Source organism: Elephas maximus, chromosome 3 (genome assembly GCF_024166365.1).
Source record: "Elephas maximus indicus isolate mEleMax1 chromosome 3, mEleMax1 primary haplotype, whole genome shotgun sequence".
Taxonomy (NCBI): Eukaryota; Metazoa; Chordata; class Mammalia; order Proboscidea; family Elephantidae; genus Elephas; species Elephas maximus.
In genome coordinates, this window is record NC_064821.1 from 191,266,321 (window position 1) to 191,283,952 (window position 17,632).

The window sequence follows — 17,632 nt, forward strand, 5'->3', positions numbered from 1 at the left end:
TAGAAGAAGGTGTCCAAAGCCTTAGGGAAATGGTAGAGTGGACCCACAGACCCACCCATGGAGTGCCCAGAGGACACATCTTTACCACAACAGTGGGGAACACATTTGCGAAGGGAGAGCCAACACCCTTAAGGCCTGCTGTGATTGTTATTTTACCTAAGTTAGATTTCACAGCGGGAACTTTCCTAACTGAATTAAGACACCTAAATAAAATGAAGCTGATTGGACCCTGTGGTGGTAGAGGCCAAGTGGTAGCACTCAATCAACAAAGACAAGGTGGGCTTGGTTACCATAATGGCCAGTGGAGTCAAAGCAGTAATCAGAACAGTCTGATTCATATGGACTTATGGAGTTGGAACTTAGTCATGGTGCCCCTAGGGGTGAAATAGATGGGAAATCTACTAAATATTTACTTGATCTGTACAAGTAGAAGAATTCTAGGTTAAATGAACAGCAGTCTAACTCAAATTGCCAGAATAGAGAGTCATGGCCCTTCAATCAGTTCCCAGACTTGAGGGAGTTTACAGGCCCAAAATCCACTGGATGAAGAGGAGGCCAGGTCCCTTGATGAAGGAACCCATTGCACCAACAAAAGCTATACTGTTAATATTTCTCCCAGCCTTCCCCAAAGAGATCTACAACCTTTTACGACACTGAATGTTCACTGGGGAAAAGGAAATAATCGGAATTTCTGGGTATACCCAGATAGTGGCTCTGAACTGACACTAATTTCAGGAGACTCAAAATGACACCGTGGCCCACCAGTCAGAGTGACGGCATAGGGAGATCAAGTTCTTAATGGAGTCTTAGCTCAGGTTCACGTTACACTGGGTCCCCAAATCCATTCTTTCGTAATTTCCCCAGATCCCGAATGCATAACAGGAAAAGATATGCTCAACAACACTCAGCACCACCACATTGGATCCCTGAAGTGGACTAAGGCTATTATGGTAGGAAAAGCCAAATGGAAGCCATCAGAACTACCCCTACCTAAGAAAACAGGAAGCCAAAAGCAGTACCATATTCATGGAGGGATTGCAGACATTACTGCCACTATCAAGGGCTTCAAGGATGCACAGGTGGTGATTCTTACCAATTCCCTATTCAACTAACCTATTTGGCCTGTGCAAAAAAATAGATGGATCTTGGAAAATGAGAGTACATCATCATAAACTTAACCAGGTTGTGACCATAATTGCAGCTGCTGTGCCAGATGTGGTTTCAGTGCTTGAGCAAATGGATACATCTCCTGGTACCTTGCATGCAGTTAGTGATCTGGCCAATGCATTTTTCTCAATTCTGGTCGATGAATGCACACCAGAAGCAGTTTGACTTCAGTTAGTAAGGCCAGCAGTACATCTTCACTGTCCTAGATCAGAGGTAGATCAACTCCCCAGCCCTATGCCATAATTGAGTCTGCAGGGAACTTGATCACCTTTATTTTCCACAAGATGTCACACTGTTCCATTAAATTGATGACATTATTCTGATTGGACCTAGTAAAGAAGCAGTGCCAATGACTCTGGACTTAGAGGTAAAACACTTGCATGCTAGAAGGTGGGAAATTAATTCAACAAAAACTTAGGCCCCTTCCACCTCAATGAAATATCTAGGGGTCTTGTGGTGTGGAGCATGTCGAGACATTTCTTCTAAAGTGGAAGTAAGTTCTTGCGTCTGGCACCTCCCACAGCTAAAAAGGATGCACAACAACTTGTGAATCTCTGCATTTTGGAGGCAACATATCCCTCATCTGGATGTATTACTCTGGCCAAAGTATCAAGTGGTTTCAAAACTGCTAATTTGAATTGGGGCTGAGGACCAGAGAAGGATCTTCAACAGCTTCAGGCGGCTCTGCAAGCTGCTCTTCCACTTCGGCCATATAATCCAGTTGATCCAATGGTATTTGAAATGTCACTGGCAGATAGAGATGTTGTTTGGAGCCTTTGGCAAGCCACTATTGGTGAATCACAGTGTAGATCCTTAGGATTTTGGAGCAAAACCCTGTCATCCTCTGAAGATAACTGCTCTCCTTTTCAGAAACAGCTTTTGACTTGTTACTGAGCGTTAATAGAGACTGAACGTTTAACTGTGCTTAGCCATAGACCACCAAGTGACCATGTGGCCTGAAGTGCCCATCAGAAACTGGGTGTTGTCTGACTGACAGAACCATAAAGTCAGACGTGCACAGCAGCACTCCGTCATTAAACGGAAGTGGTATGTATGAGACTGGGCCCAAGCAGGGCCCAAAGGTACAAGTAAGTTGAATGAGGAAGTGGCCCAAATGCCTAGGGTCTCAACGCCTGTCACATTACCCACCCTCTCCCAGCATACAACTAAGCCCTCATGGGGAGTTCCTTACAATCAGGTGACTCAGGAAGAAAACAATCATGCCTGGTTTACAGACAGTTCTGCACGATATGCAGGCACCACTCAAAAGTGGACAGTGACAGCACTATAGGCCCTTTCTTCCTGAAGGTCAGTGGTGAAGGACAATTCTCCCAATGGGCAGAACATCAAGCAGTGCACCAGGCACTTCATTTCCTTTAGAAGGAGAAATGGTCAGATGTGCAATTCTGTACTGATTCACGGACTGTGACCAGTGGTTTGGCTGATTGGTCAGGGACTTGGGAGGAACTTGATTGGAAAATAGGAGATAAGGGGGTATGGGGAAGAGGTATGTGGATAAACCTGTCCGAATGGACCAAAGAAGCAAATATATTTGTTTCTGATGTGAATGTTCACCAAAGGGTGCCCTTGGCAGAAGAGTATTTTAACAATCAAGTGGATAGGAAGACACATTCCGTGGCAACAGGTCATCCTCTTACTAAGCCACTCGGGTCATTGCCCAGTGGGCTCATGAATGAAGGGGCCTTGGTGGCAGAGATGGAGGTTATCCCTGGGCTCAGCAACATATACGTCCGCTGACCAAGGCCGACTTGGCTACAGCCTCCGCTAGGTGCCTAATCTGACAGCAGCAGAGGCCAACATTGAGACCCTGATATGGCAACATTCCTCAAGGTGACCAACCAGCAGCCTGGTAGCACGTTGATTACATTGGACTGCTTCCATCATGGAAAGGGCAGCGTTTTGTTCTTTCTAGAACAGATACTTAATCTGGATATAGATTTGCCTTCCCTACATGCAATGTTTCTGCCAAAACTACAATCCTTGGGCTGACAGAAAGCTTTTTCCACTCTCATGGTATCCCACGGCATCGCCTCAAAACAAGGGACTCACTTCACAGCAAATGAAGTGCAACAATGGGCCCACCCTCATGGAATTCACTGGTATTACCATGTTCTCCATCATTCTAAAGCAGCTGGCTTAACAGAATAATGGAATGGTCTTCTAAAGACAATTAAAACACAAACTAGGTGGCAATACCTTGCAGGGTTGGAACAATGCTCTCCAGAAAGTTGTATATACTCTAAACCAGGGTCGGATATATGATTTTGTTTCTCCCATAGCCAGGATTCGTGGGTCCAGGAATCAAGGGGTGGAAATGGGAATGGCATCACTCACTATTACCCCTAGCGACCCACTCATGAAATTTTGTTTCCTGTCCCCTCAACCTATGCTTTGTGGGTCTAGTGGTCTTAGTTCAAAAGGGAGGAATGCACCCACCAGAAGACACAGCACTGATTCCATTGAACTGGAAGTTAAGAATGCCTCCTGGCCACTCCTCATGTTTCTGGATCAACAGACAAATAAGAGAGTTACTACATTGGCTGCTGTGATTGACCCTGCTTACCATGTGGAAATAAGATTCAGATTACAGAATGGAGGTAGTGAAGAGTATGTCTGGAATACACGAGATCCCTTAGGACATCTCTAAGTACTACCAGCATCTGTGATTACTAAAAAAAAAAAAAAAAAAAAAAAGGGAAAACTACAGCAGCCCAATTCGGACATGACTACTAATGGCCCAGACCCTTCAGGAATGAAGGTTGCGTCACCCCACCAAGCAAAGAACCACAGCCAGCTAAAGTGCTTGCTGAGGACAAAGGGAATGCAAAATGGGTGGTGGAAGAAGGTAGTTCTAAATACCAGTTACAACTGCATATCCAGTTGCAGAAACAAGGATTGTAATTGTTATGAGTATTCCTTCTCTGTATTTGTGCATCAAATATTTTTGTTTTCTTCATTTATAAAATATAAGATGTAAATGGGTTTTTGATTATATGCATGTTAGTTATAGCCGGTGCAAGTACCACTCTGTAATGGTCTTTATTCAGAGATTGTGTATGGTTTAAGCAGATGTATACAGGTGCCAAGTTGACAAGTGGTGGACTGTGATTGGTAAGGCTGTTTTTCAAATTGGCTGGGCCATGATTCTCAGTGATTTGGCAGTTATCTAATGATGTAGTTTGGCAGTTATGTAACAATATTATTTGGCAGTTATGTAATCATGTATTTATCCTTTATTTTGTGATATAATGTAATCACTTCCATGATGTGATCTGATATGATCAGCCAACCTGTTGTAAGGGGGTTTTCTCAAGGATGCGACCTGCATCCAATATATATGGACATTCTGGCAAAGCTCTCTGGCTTTTGCTCACTCCTGAACCTGCTTCCCACTCGTCATCATCCGAACCCTGGTTCTTGGGACTTGAGCCAGCGGACCGCCATATTGACTGCCAATCTTGGGGTTGTAGGCCTCTCCAGCCTCTGAGCCAGCAGCCTGCTGTCTTACCTCCGATCTTGGATTCATCAGCTTCCACAGTCTATGAGCGAGCAGCCTGCCATCTGACTTGCCAATCTTGAATTCATCGGCCCCTGCTGCTACGTGAGCCAGGAGAAGTCTCCAACCTGACACCTGACCCACAGGCTGGGGACTTGCCAGCCTCCTACAGTGGCGTGAGCCATTTCCTTGAGATAAATCTCTCTCTCTTTTTGTCTCTCTCTCTCTCTCTCTCCTTGGTGGCACCGTGGTTAAGAGCTACGGCAGCTAACCAAAAGGCCGGCAGGTCAAATCCACCAGCCATTCCTTGGAAATTCTATGGGGCAGTTCTCCTCCATTCTATAGGGCCACTATGACTCGGAATCAACTCAACAGCAACAGGTTTACTTCTCCAGAGAACCCAGCCTAAGATACCATCCAGGTTCCAATGCCTACCTTTGCAAGAATCCATTTTCATGATTCTATGGAAGACCCCAACAAAGAGTTTGGACTCTTGATTACACTGATGCAGGCTTCTGACCTACTAGGGTCTGTAAATATTCTGACAGGAGCCAGAGCCACTTTGCAGTCTGCCCTTATCACTAGGGCAGAAGAATATGGGTGTTAAATTCAATCAATTCTCAGAGGAGTTTTTTGTCAACAAATGTTTATAAACACCTACTCTGTGCCAGGTATACTGCTAGCTGTTGAGGATTCAATGGTGCAAACAGTCTCTGCCCTCTACAAACTCATATTATACAAGAGATCAGATAAATGAAGTAGGTGTTGTGGATGCTAGAAAAAAAATTAATCATAATGTACAATAGAGAGAAAAAAGGGAAAGTTATCACATCCTTGGGGTCACCTCTGAGTACAATCACTACAGAGAAGATGACACTTAAACTCAGAATTAAGACAAGACGTTCCAAGGCAGGCAAGACTAAGAAAGAACTTCCAGGCAGAGGAAACAGAGACAGCAAATGTATTGAAAACAGGAAACAACACGGAGTGTTGTGGGGATTTGCAAGTACTTGGATCTATACCCTGAGCATAGCTGTTAGGAGGAGTTCAGAGTAAAATGCGGTCAAGGAGGCAGGCAGAAGACCAACTTCAGGGCCATGGCACAAAAATAACCATCACGGATCAGCACCCTGGGTATCAGAAGAGAGGAGGCAGAAGTTGAGAATGATTCTAGACTGGGATGTTGCAAGACAGGTGTGGGTAAAGAAAAGATAAAAGCCAAGTTGAGTCGTGGTGGTGGATTATGGAAGGTAGGCTGAGCGGAGAAGGTGACACCAGCCAAGGTTGAAAGGAAGAGAGAAGAAGAGGCTTAGAGACCCAAGGTCCTGATTAGTTCGAAAAGTAGGGGAAATGAAAGCAAGGGAGAGAAGGAGCAGCAAGGCTAAGCACAAGTAGGTGGAAAGGAGAATATCAGAAAGGAGTACAGCCAACTTCTGACAAAACGCAGAGCAGAAGGGGACCCCAAGTAGAGAGGAGGAATAGGTGAGGAGGGACTTGTTAGTTAATTAGTAAATGATTACTATATTATCTCAAGCATATCCTGTGGGTGGGATAGAGAAGGAAACAGCAGGTCAGGTTGAAAGAATGGTGTGACCAGTAGGTTAACAGGCGACTGTGACCAAGCAGATAGGAGTGAAGGAACGAGATGGAGTGAACCTCAAGGAGGAGGTGTAGAAGACATGGCCTGGAAGTGACACGGAGGATGGAAGTGATTACTGACCCCTCCTGCCTCCTGTCTCTTTCAGGCTTGAGTATGTCCAGAGTGAGCAGCCCCCTGCCTTCCCAGGGAAGAAGTCACAAGGGGCTTGGTGTCCTCCAGAGAGCCAAGGCTCGGAAGGTAGCTCCTGTGCCATGTTGGTTTCTGAATCCTAAGTGCCCAGCAGTGTGTGACCCCAAGTAGAGGATCCCACACTGGGAGTTAGTTTCTCCTCTCCACCCTACCTGGCCAAAAGGTTAGTTTGTTTTTCAAGTATCACACTAGGGAAGGCCCTTCCACCACCCATAAGGGAACACATAACTACTGTGGGCCTTAACCAGCCCTATTCTTTCACCTGCTTCCTGTGGGACTTCCCCTCTAGACAAGAAGCTCTTCAAATCTTCACTATTGTCTCACTTCTGTCTCCACAGTGCACGTGTCTCACACCTCAGTGAGGAGAGACACCGTAGAGCAGAAGCTCCCTCTCATTCACACACACACATGCATAAACACACACACACCTTCCGCAGGTTAACACATACAAGCACAAAAAAACTCATATCCATAGATTCTGCAGGCAGAGCTGGTTCTCAGGACCCTGCTGCCTCTCCCCATTCATGACAATGACCCACAGAGAAAATGTCCACTGGCCCTCAGGCTCAGGAGAAGGCACGACTTTGGTACAGGATGTACTTTTGACCTCAGAGGAGAGATCCAACTCCTCTATGGCCATTAGAAGGACCTTCAATGAAGGGCTAGGAAATAAAGCATCTGCTCCTTCTCCCTGCTCTTTCCTAAACAGCCAGGTGGGTGATGGACGTCTCAGTGCCACACCTGAGATACCCCACCCCCTACACACTTACGCACAGACGGACACCACTTGGGAGACAAAGGGACACCCCAGGATCCCAGCTCTATCCCAGGAGAAAAAAGAGCATGTGCCATACTAGGGCCCTCCTGGGATGCCAGCAGTTGGGCTACATTGGGGCCCTGAGGAGCAGAAGTGGGCCTGGGGAAAGACCAGGAAGGTCTGTCTGGAGGAAATGTCAGCTGGGTTGACCCCCCTCGTGGAGAGTCTACAAAGCTGAGAGTCAATATTTGTCCTTTTGTCCACTCACACCACCAAAAGAAAAGGAAGGAGTAATGCAAGTGTCAGGTGCAAGGAGATACTTTATTGTTTTGGAGGACTCTGGAAGCCTCTAGGCCGGACTGGCCTGGAATCACTGGGGTCCCCCGGAACAGGGCGGCGCACCATGGCTCTGTTTGTGGTAGTCAGTGGCTATGTCTCCCACTACACAGAGAAACTCGGAAAAGTCAATCTTCTTATCCTCATTCTTGTCTTTTTTCTCAAAGACATTGCATAAGTAATCTTTGCCCCTTCTTTCCTATGGGGTAAAAAACATACAAACAAACATAAAAACATTATCCAGGGAGAAGAGGAGAATAGAGACAGATGAAGAGACAACACCTAGGGCTCAACCAAAGGTGTGGTTGGTTAGGTGAGGCTATGGAGATGGAGAGATAGGGTCAAGCAAAGTTAAGCCCTGACTCAGCACTGGAGATTTCTGGCCAAAAATGGCAACTTGCATGGGGAGTACACTGTTAAAGGACAAGGGGACTCAGGTTCATCCACCACCTCCCCTTCAGGCACACTGTCTTCATTCTTCCCTCACGGGACCATTACAGCCCAGCCAGTTACTCTCCTCATTCTCTAATGCTCTTCACACTTAAATTCTTTCCCATCAAAACCTATCAGTTTGGCCCCATTTATTCTATTTCTTAGTCTCAGTCTGTGCTAATGATTCCTTCTAACAGTTAAATGAAATTAGGGCTATGAATGTGCTTTGCCCATATAAGAGATAGTGGCCGTGTCTATAGGGTTCTTGATTCCCACCGAGTTACCTACGCTTCTACGGGCAGTGCTAGTTCAGTGGTAGAATTCCCACTTTCCAAATAGGAGGCCCGAGTTCAATTCTCCGCCAATGTACCTTGGTGCACAGCCACCACTCATCTGGCAGTGGAGGCTTGCATGTTGCTATGATACTGAAAAGCAGCTAGCAATAACCCCTTCTCTCAGGAAAATGTGAAGAAGAGCCTTTAGGAGGCAAACTTTTACCCCAAGGCAACCAGACCCTTGGAGGGACTCTCAGTGACCAGTGGGAGGGCAGATGCTTTAGTCTATTCACTGGTTTTCAAATCATAACACTTTCTTGAGTCTCTAATATGTCCACCACTTTTTCTCATTTTCAAAGCATTTTCAAATAGGTCATTTCATTTCAACAACACCAACTGAGGAAATTAAGTTCTATTATCTCCTTTTGCAGATGAGAAAACTAAGGATCAGATTGTGGGTGATTTGTCCAGATTCACACAGCAACAGAGCCCCAGTGGTAGAACAGGTGCCCAGGAGAAAAAAGAGCATGACTCTGTCCTGAGCTCCTAGAATCTTCCATTCTGCCTCCACATGGGACTGGCCCTGCCTCGGGCCTGGAGGCAAAATGAGGAGAGAGAGGAGGTATGGTGAGCAAATCAGGGAAGGGCCAGACTCCTGATCGGCCAACCACAAACAGCGTAACCACTTAGCAGCGGGGTCCTCAGACATGGCAAAGCCCATGGACCCCCATCCACCCAACCTGTCCCCTCCCTGTATATACATACACAGCTTCTTCCTGCCCCAGACAAGCTAGACCCTTTACTCACACAGTCATTGAGGAAGTTGGGGAAGTTCTCCTTCAGCAGCTTCAGCAGGTTTTCCTTGTTGATCTTATCATCACGCCCGGTGTATTGATGAAATAGGTCGACCAAGCTCAGCAACAAATTCTCAGATGAAGTGTGGCATATCTTGACTTTCTCAGCTGCAATGTTGCTCATCTTGCCTTTTATTCCAAGACAAGAGTCTACAGAAAGGAAATCAATGAGAATGAACTGGGTGAAAGAGAGTTTGAAGGACAAGGCCAAGGAGTGAGTGAGGGCTTAGCTAAGACAGAACAAAAAGAACTTGTCTTTCTCAAATGGTGAGGTAAATTGGTCTCAGGGAGGAGAGAGTGGAACCAAGTCTTGGGTCTTGAGACCATTCCTGGGGGAGTCTGGGAGGAGTGGAAGTGGAACAGTGGAGATGAAGGCTGTGTTAGTGAGGGGCAGAGGCTGAACTGTTGGCGGTGGGTATGCAACTTTTTCTGGCTAATCCAGTTGACAGCAAAATCACAAAGAGAAACATGAAATCCCAAGGCAAGACATTCCCATCAAGCATAGCCTTTGGTCTAACCCACTTTCCACACTTCCACCTAGGAAATTACCAAGGACCACCAGCCTGAGCAATCAGGTCTAGAATCCTGGGTTTCTGGATATCTGACACAGCGGTAGAACTCCCACCTTCCAAACAGGAGGACCAAGTTAAATTCCCCACCAGTGTACCGTGGTGACAGGCACCACCGATTCTGACCCCTCCACCCTCCAAGACCTTCCCAGAAGTTATTTTGGAAGACCTTGTGCCCAAACAGCACACTGAAACCAGGGAATAAAGAAAACCAAGGGCTACAGTTGGAACATATTTTTTACCTGACAGTTCTCAGAAAAGCACCTAATACTGGGAAAAGAAGAATAACAAGATCATCTAGCCAAGCCAGCCCCCCACTGAGACCGGTGGAGAAGAGGGCATATGGAATTCGTCAGGACAAGCACAAGGTCCCACTCTATTAGTTGCAGAGCCCAAGCGTACTGACTCCCAGGCCAGGTAAGTATTCCCCCACAGCTGCAGGCAACAGAGCAGGTGGGCACCAGGCATGACTCCTAGGAAAGAACAGAGACAGGTACAGACTTACTGGAGCTGAAGATGATCACGGAGGAGAGAATTAGTGAGACTGTGCATCTGGACACAAAGCAGGCCCTTTATGCAGCTCAGCCTCAGATGGTCCCAGAGGCTGGGTGCCCTGTGGCAGTGTTCATTAGTTTCTCCAAACATTGCACCACTTTGGGTGGGGAGACACACCGAAGAAGCTATACTCAAAACTTCCTTCTAGATATGTTGGGTCTCCAGTGCCTACCACTATCAGGCCACATCACCACAATTCTGCCCAGCCCAGGCTCCCGGCCAGTGGGAGGAGGCCCCATGCAAGAGAGGTGTGGACAGAGTTGAGTACATTGCCATAGCTCAAGGATGATGGAATCTAGGGATTTGGGAGGGAAGAAACACATGTTTGTTCATTCAGTCATTCCACAACATTCTATCAATGGCTAGTAATAACCGCCTCCTTTTCCAAGTAGGGTAAAGAGCCACGCAGTGGGTTACTGTTTTATGTACATTGCCTCAGAGTCCCATGAGAGCCCTGTGAGTTCACATAGGGCTCTCTACCACTGTGAGGTAGGTATTTTCCCTTCTTACAGATAAGCAAATTGGAACCGAGGCTGGGATTCTCAAGATTACTCAGATAGAATATGACAAAGTCAGGATTCAAACCCAGATCTCTCAGACTTCAAAGCCCTCTCTTAATCATACTGCCCTCTCGGTGAGCCTCTGATGGTGTTACCATCTGGGTTGAGCAAGGCGTCACACCATTGCCTGCTCTGCAGGAGCCCACACTCCAGGACAGATGACCCTGCCCAGAAGCATCCCACAGGTACCTCCATCCAAAAAACTGTGAGCATCAGGGCCACTGCGTTAGTGAGTGGGGCCTCTGTGATTCCCAAAGCCCTGGTGGTCACAAATTTCAGGCCATGAGCCACTCTACAAGGGCTGTCTGAGGGGACCATTGCCCGAGGAACAAATCCTTTTCCATCAGGAAAACTCACTAAGTTTTAAAAAATGCCTTCACTGACATTGTCTTGCCAGATCTTCACAGGAATCCCCAGAGGGAAACTGCGATTACTGACAGAGGAGGGACTGACACTCAGCCAGAGATTGTCAGTGACACACTTCAGTATCATCTCACTACACAGCCGCGTGTGGACCCTGGGGGTATGCCAGGAATGACTGTCGAGATCCAAATTCGGCTGTGTGGCCAGTACGGTAATCACTCTCTCAGTCTCTCCTATTTGGAGATTGAAAGTGCAAAGTCACATTTTCGAGGTTCTTTTGCATCCAGGGCCCAGATATGATTACGTTGAGAATCTCCAGAGAGATTTAGATGGTGCAGCAGAGGCGACTAAAAAGCCAGCTCCAACACAGGTAAGTGTCCACAGAAGCTGTACCCTCAGTAACACTGTCCAGTCATCTGCTTTTTGGGCATGGGAGCTGTGGTGGTGCCATGGTGCTAGCCGTCCTAGAACCAGTTCTCTAAATTCTGGGTCACAGCCGAGAAGGTTCACCTTGCAAGCAACGGTTCTGCAGTGGCTCTTTAACTTCCTCTCCTCCAGCCCTCCAAAGAGTTATAAACCCTTGAAACCTTTCATTAGTTGTGTTTCTGCTTCAAATATAGGCAGTGAACCCTCAGGCACAAGAAGAAAGCAAATAATAAAAATTAGAGAAGAATTAAATGAATTAGTGAACAGAAAAACAATCGAAAGAGTTAACAAGACCAAAAGCTGCTTCTTTGAAAAAATTGACAAAACTATTAAACCATTGGCCAGACTGACAAAAGAAAAACAAGAGATGAACCAAATAACCTGAATAAGAAATGATTTGGGCAATATCACAGCAGACACAACTGAAATTAAAAGAATGATATCAAATTACTAAGAAAAATTGTACTCCGACAAATTTGAAAACCTAGAAGAAATGGACGAATTCCTAGAAACACACTACCTACCTGAACTAACAGAAACAGAGGTAGAACAACTAAATAGACCCATAACAAAAGAAGAAATTGAAAAAGAAATTTAAAAACTCCCCCCCCAAAAAAACCCTGGCCCTGATGGCTTCACTGCAGATTTCTACCAAACTTTCAGAGAAGAATTCACACAACTACTACTAAAGGCATTTTAGAGCATAGAAAAGGATGGATACTTCAAAACTCATTCTAGGACCAGCATATCCCTGATACCAAAACCAGGTAAAGACCACAAAAAAGAAAATTACAGACCTATATCCCTCATGAACTTACATGCAAAAATCCTCACAAAATTCTAACCAATAGAATTCAACAACATATCAAAAAAATAATTCACCATGACCAAGTGGGAATCATATCAGGTATGCAGAGATGGGCCAACATTAGAAAATCAATTAACGTAATTCCTCATATGAATAACCCTAAAGAACCACATGATTTTATCAACTGATGCAGAAAAAACATTTGACAAACTTCAAAATGCGCTCATGATAAAAACTCTTAGCAAAACAGAAATAGAAGGAAAATTCCTCAGCATAATAAAGGGCACTTATACAAAGCCAACAGACAACATCATCCTAAGTGGACAGAATCTGAAAGCATTCACATTGAGGATGGGAACCAGACAAGGATGCCCTTTATCACCACTCTTATTCAAAATTGTGCTGGAGTTCAAGACAGAGAAATTAAGCTAGGTAAAGAAAAAAAGAGAATCCAGATTGGTAAGGAAGAAGAAAAGGTATCTCTATTTGCAGATAACATGATCTTATTCATGGAAAACCCTAAAGAATCCTCAAGGAAGCTACTGAAACTAATAGAAGAGTTCAGCAGAGTATCACGATACAAGATAAACACACAAAAATCAGTTGGATTCCTCTACACCAACAAAAAGAACATTGAGGAGGAAATCACCAAATCAATACAATTTACAGTAGCCCCCAAGAAGATAAAATACTAGGAATAAATCTTACCAGAGATGTAAAAGACCTAATGAAGAAAACTACAAGACTCTACTGCAAAAAACTAAAAAAAAACCTACGTAAGTGGAAAAACATACTCTGCTCATGAATAGAAAGACTTAACATTGTAAAAATGTCTATTCTACTGAAAGCCATCTATAGATACAATGCAATTCTGATCCAAATTCCAAAGATATTTTTTAATGAAACAGGAAAACAAATCACCAACTTCATATGGAAGGGAAAGAGGCCGTGGATAAGTAAAGCAACACTGAAAAAAAAGAACAAAGTAGGCAGCCTCACTCTACCGGATTTTAGAATCTATTACACTGCCGCAGTGCTCAAAACAGCCTGGTACTGGTAAAACAACAGATATATAGACCAATGGGACAGAATTGAGAATCCACACATAAATCCGTCCACATATGTGCAGCTGATATTTGACGAAGGCCCAAAGTCAGCTAATTAGGGAAAAGGCAGTCTTTTAACAAGTCATGCCAGCATAACTGGATATCTATCTGCAAAAAAATGAAACAAGACCCATACCTCACACCATGCACAGAAAAGGACTCAAAATGGATCAAAGACCTAAATATAAAATCTAAAATGATAAAGATCATGGAAGAAAAAATAGGTACAAACCTAGGAGCTCTAATACATGGCATAAACAGTACACAAAACATTCTTAACAATGCAGAAGAGTAACTAGAAAACTGGGAGCTCCTAAAAATTAAATACCTATTATCATCCAAAGACTTCACCAAAAGAGTAAAAAGACTACCTACAGACTGGGAAAAAGTTTTAGCTATGACATTTCCAATTAGTGCCTGATCTCTAAAGTCTACATGATACTGCAAAAACTCAACTACAAAAGGACAAATAACCCAATTAAAAAATGCACAGAAGATATGAACAGACACTTCACTAAAGAAGGTCTTCAGGTAGCTAACAGATACATGAGGAAATGCTAATGATCATTAGGCACTTTAAAAATGCAGATCAAAACTACAATGAGATTTCATCTCACTCCAACAAGGTTGGCATTAATCCAAAAAACACAAAACAATAAATGTTGGATAGGCTGTGGAGAGATTGGAACACAGCACACTGCTGATGGGAATGTCAAATGCTACAACCACTTTGGAAATCAATTTGGGGCCTCCTTAAACAGCTAGAAATACAACTGTCGCACAATCCAGCAATTCCACTCCTTGGAATATATCCTAGAGTAATAAGACCCTTTACACGAAGAGATATATGCACACGCATGTTCATTGCAGCACTGATGACAATAGCAAAAAGATGGAAGCAACCGAGGTGCCCATCAACTGAGGAATACATGAATAAATTGTGGTCTATTCACACAATGGAATCCTACACATCACTAAAGAACAATGATGAACCCATGAAACGTTTCATAACATGGAGGAAACTGGAAGACGTTCGGCTGAGTGAAATTAGCCAGTTACAAAAGAACAAATATTGTATACGACCAGTATGATAAGAACTGGGGAGATAGTTGAAACAGAGAAGAAAATATTCTCTGATGGTTATGAGAGAGGGGAGTGAGGGAAGGAGAGAGGTTTTCACTAATTAGACAACAGACAAGTTTTATTTTAGGTGAAGAGAAAGACAACACACTATACAGGAGAGGTCAACACAACTAGACTAAGCCAAAAGCAAAGAAGTTTCCTGAATAAACTAAACACTTCAAAGGCCAGTGTAGCAGGGAAGGGGGTTTGGGACCATGGTTTCAGGGGACATCTAAGTCAATTGGCATAATACAATCGATTATGAAAACATTCTGCATCCAACTATGGAGAGTGGCATCTGGGGACTTATACACTAGTAAGCTGCCATATAAGATGCATCAATTGGTCTCAACCCACCTAGAACAAGGAATAATGAAGAACACCAAAGATACAAGGTAATTATGAACCCAAGAGACAGGAATGACCACATAAACCAGAGACTACATCAGCTTGAGACCAGAAGAACTAGATGGTGCCCAGCCACAACCAACGACTGCCCTGACAAGAAATGCAACAGAGAATCCCTGAGGGATCCGGAGAGCAGTGGGATGCAGAACACAAATTCTCATAAAAAGACCAGACTTAATGGTCAGACTGAGATTAGAAGGATCCCAAAGGTCATCATCCACAGACCTTTTGTTAGCCCAAGACAGGAACCCTTCCCAAAGCCAACTCTTCAGACAGGGATTGGACTGGACTGTGGGATAGAAAATGATGCTGGTGAAGAATAAGCTTCTTGGATCAAGTAAACACATGAGACAATGCTGGCATCTCCTGTCTGGAGGAGAGATGAGAGGCCAGAGGAGGCCAGAAAGTGGCCAAATGGACACAAGGAGAGAGAGTAGAAGGAAGGAGTGTGCTGTCTCATTAGGGAGAGAGCAATTAAGTATGTAAAGCAAGGTGTATATAAATTTTTGTGTGAGAGACTGACTTGATTTGTAAACTTTCACTTAAAAACCCACTGCCATCGAGTCAATTCCAACTCATACCAACCTTACAGGACAGAGTAGAACTACCCCATAGAGTTTCCAAGGAGCGCCTGGAGGATTGGAACTGCCGACCTTTTGGTTAGCAGCCGTAGCACTTAACCACTACACCACCAGGGTTTCCTTTCAGTTAAAGCACAATAAAAATTGATTAAAAAAAATATATATATATATATGTATACACACACATAGGGAGTGATTTCTGTTTTCTGCACTAAATCCTGACTGTTGCCAATGGTGACTGCAGATTCCCAGGCTCTTAAATGCACCTGGAGACATGGGACTGAGCGAGGTGACCTCCCCGCCCTGTGACTCTTGGCTTCCTGTGGAGGAAGGGAGTGAAGACAAGTCATAGAGTCTTTAGCACCTGTCCTCCTTCCTCTATGCAAAGCATTCCCATGAAAGTCTGTGCAACACCTTTGGCACTGATCTATCTGCTCCTGCCTGCTGCAGAAGAGCTGGAGTGGGAAGCAGGAGATGGCAGTCAGAAGGAGAGTCCCTGGGGGCACACTGAGGAAGGGCTGCACTAAATCACTGAAGTTTACTCTTTGCTTCTTAACCCTGCCCCTAAAATTCCCCACAGGAGATCTTAGACCATTCAGACTGTTCCCCACAAATGTTCCTAGTACCATCACAGAAATAACAAACCAGTTGCCATCGAGTTGAGTCTGACTCATGGCAAGCCCGTGTACATCACAGTAGAACTGCTCCGTAGGGTTTCATGGCTATGACCGTTCGGAACAAGATCTCCAAGCTTTTCTTCCAAGATGTCTCTGGGAAGGTTCTAATCTCCAATCCTTCAGTTAGTGGCCAAGAACTTAACCATTTGAGCCACCCTGGGACTCTTAATGGAAACCCTGGCAGCGTAGTGGTTCAGTGCTAGGGCTGCTAACCAAAGGGTCGGCAGTTCAAATCCCCCAGGTGCTCCTTGGAAACTCTATGGGGTAGTTCTACTCTCTTATGTACCGTCGCTATGAGTCGGAATCGACTCGACAGCAGTAGGTTTGGTTTTTGGTATTGGGACTTTTAATACCATCCCTAGGAAAACCTGGTGGTGTAGTGGTTAAGAGCTATGGCTGCTAACCAAATGGTTGGCAGTTCAAATCCACCAGGCACTCCTTGGAAACCCTGTGGGGCAGTTCTACTGACTATCAGTCACAGTCGACTCAATGGAAATGAGTTTGTGTTTGTTTTTGTTTCAGGATGGGGCTTATTCCCAGGCTCTTCACATTCCCCAGTCAGCCCCTCTTTCAGTCTTCAGTGAAACTCATCACCTTTCTGGACCTACCCCTTTCTCTCATGCACTTGTCTCATACCCAAAAATTCTGCACAGCGTTCCTTGAAAAAGTACCTACAACTTTCTGCTGCTGCTCCAAGCAGGACCTCTCACCAGCCTGGCCCACCACCCCCACCAGCTGCAGTCTGGGTCTCTGCCTCCATCTCCACCCACCCTCCCATTGGCATCAGATCTCTCTTGATCACTGTTTAAAACCAGTCATTATGGTTTTTAAAACCATCAGTTAAAGACATGCAAAAATTAGTTATAATCGTTGCCCATGGGGAGAAGGACTGAGTAGGTGGGGACAAGAGGAAAAACGATTGAATTTTACGTTGAAAAACTTTCTGTGCATTTTGAATGCTGTATCATAACCAATATGATTTCACTGTATTTTAATTGACATTTGCTCATTTTGAATCACAAGTGCAGAGCAATGGAGTGATAATCACCCTCGCTTTCTGGTGTATTATCAACATCGCTACACGAAAACTCCTCCTTTTGGTTATTTTTTAAATTTTTCTCCATTCCCAATTCCCTCTCTCACTACACACTTATCATGTTTAATATGTATCTATTTGTAATGTGTATTGTTTCGTGTGTGAATTTCAGTTGGCATGAAATTAAGAAAATTGTATTCAATGTGTTTTATATCTTTCTGGTTTCTATTTTCTTTCACCCAATAGTTTCTTGTTAATACATCCTGTTGTCACTTGTACACTGTATGAGACACA

At 44.5% G+C, this 17,632-nt stretch overlaps 1 protein-coding gene across 1 annotated transcript; it reads right to left on the reverse strand.

Annotated features, from left to right (window-relative positions):
- Positions 1-7,600: 7,600 nt before the first annotated feature.
- Positions 7,601-9,251, reverse strand: LOC126071484 (protein S100-A7-like). Its single transcript, XM_049875677.1, has 2 exons — positions 9,081-9,251; positions 7,601-7,765 (listed from the first exon to the last, which is right to left on the reverse strand). Exons 1-2 carry the CDS (start codon positions 9,249-9,251, stop codon positions 7,601-7,603), a joined length of 336 nt encoding a protein of 111 aa, XP_049731634.1.
- Between the last annotated feature and the right edge of the window lie 8,381 nt (positions 9,252-17,632).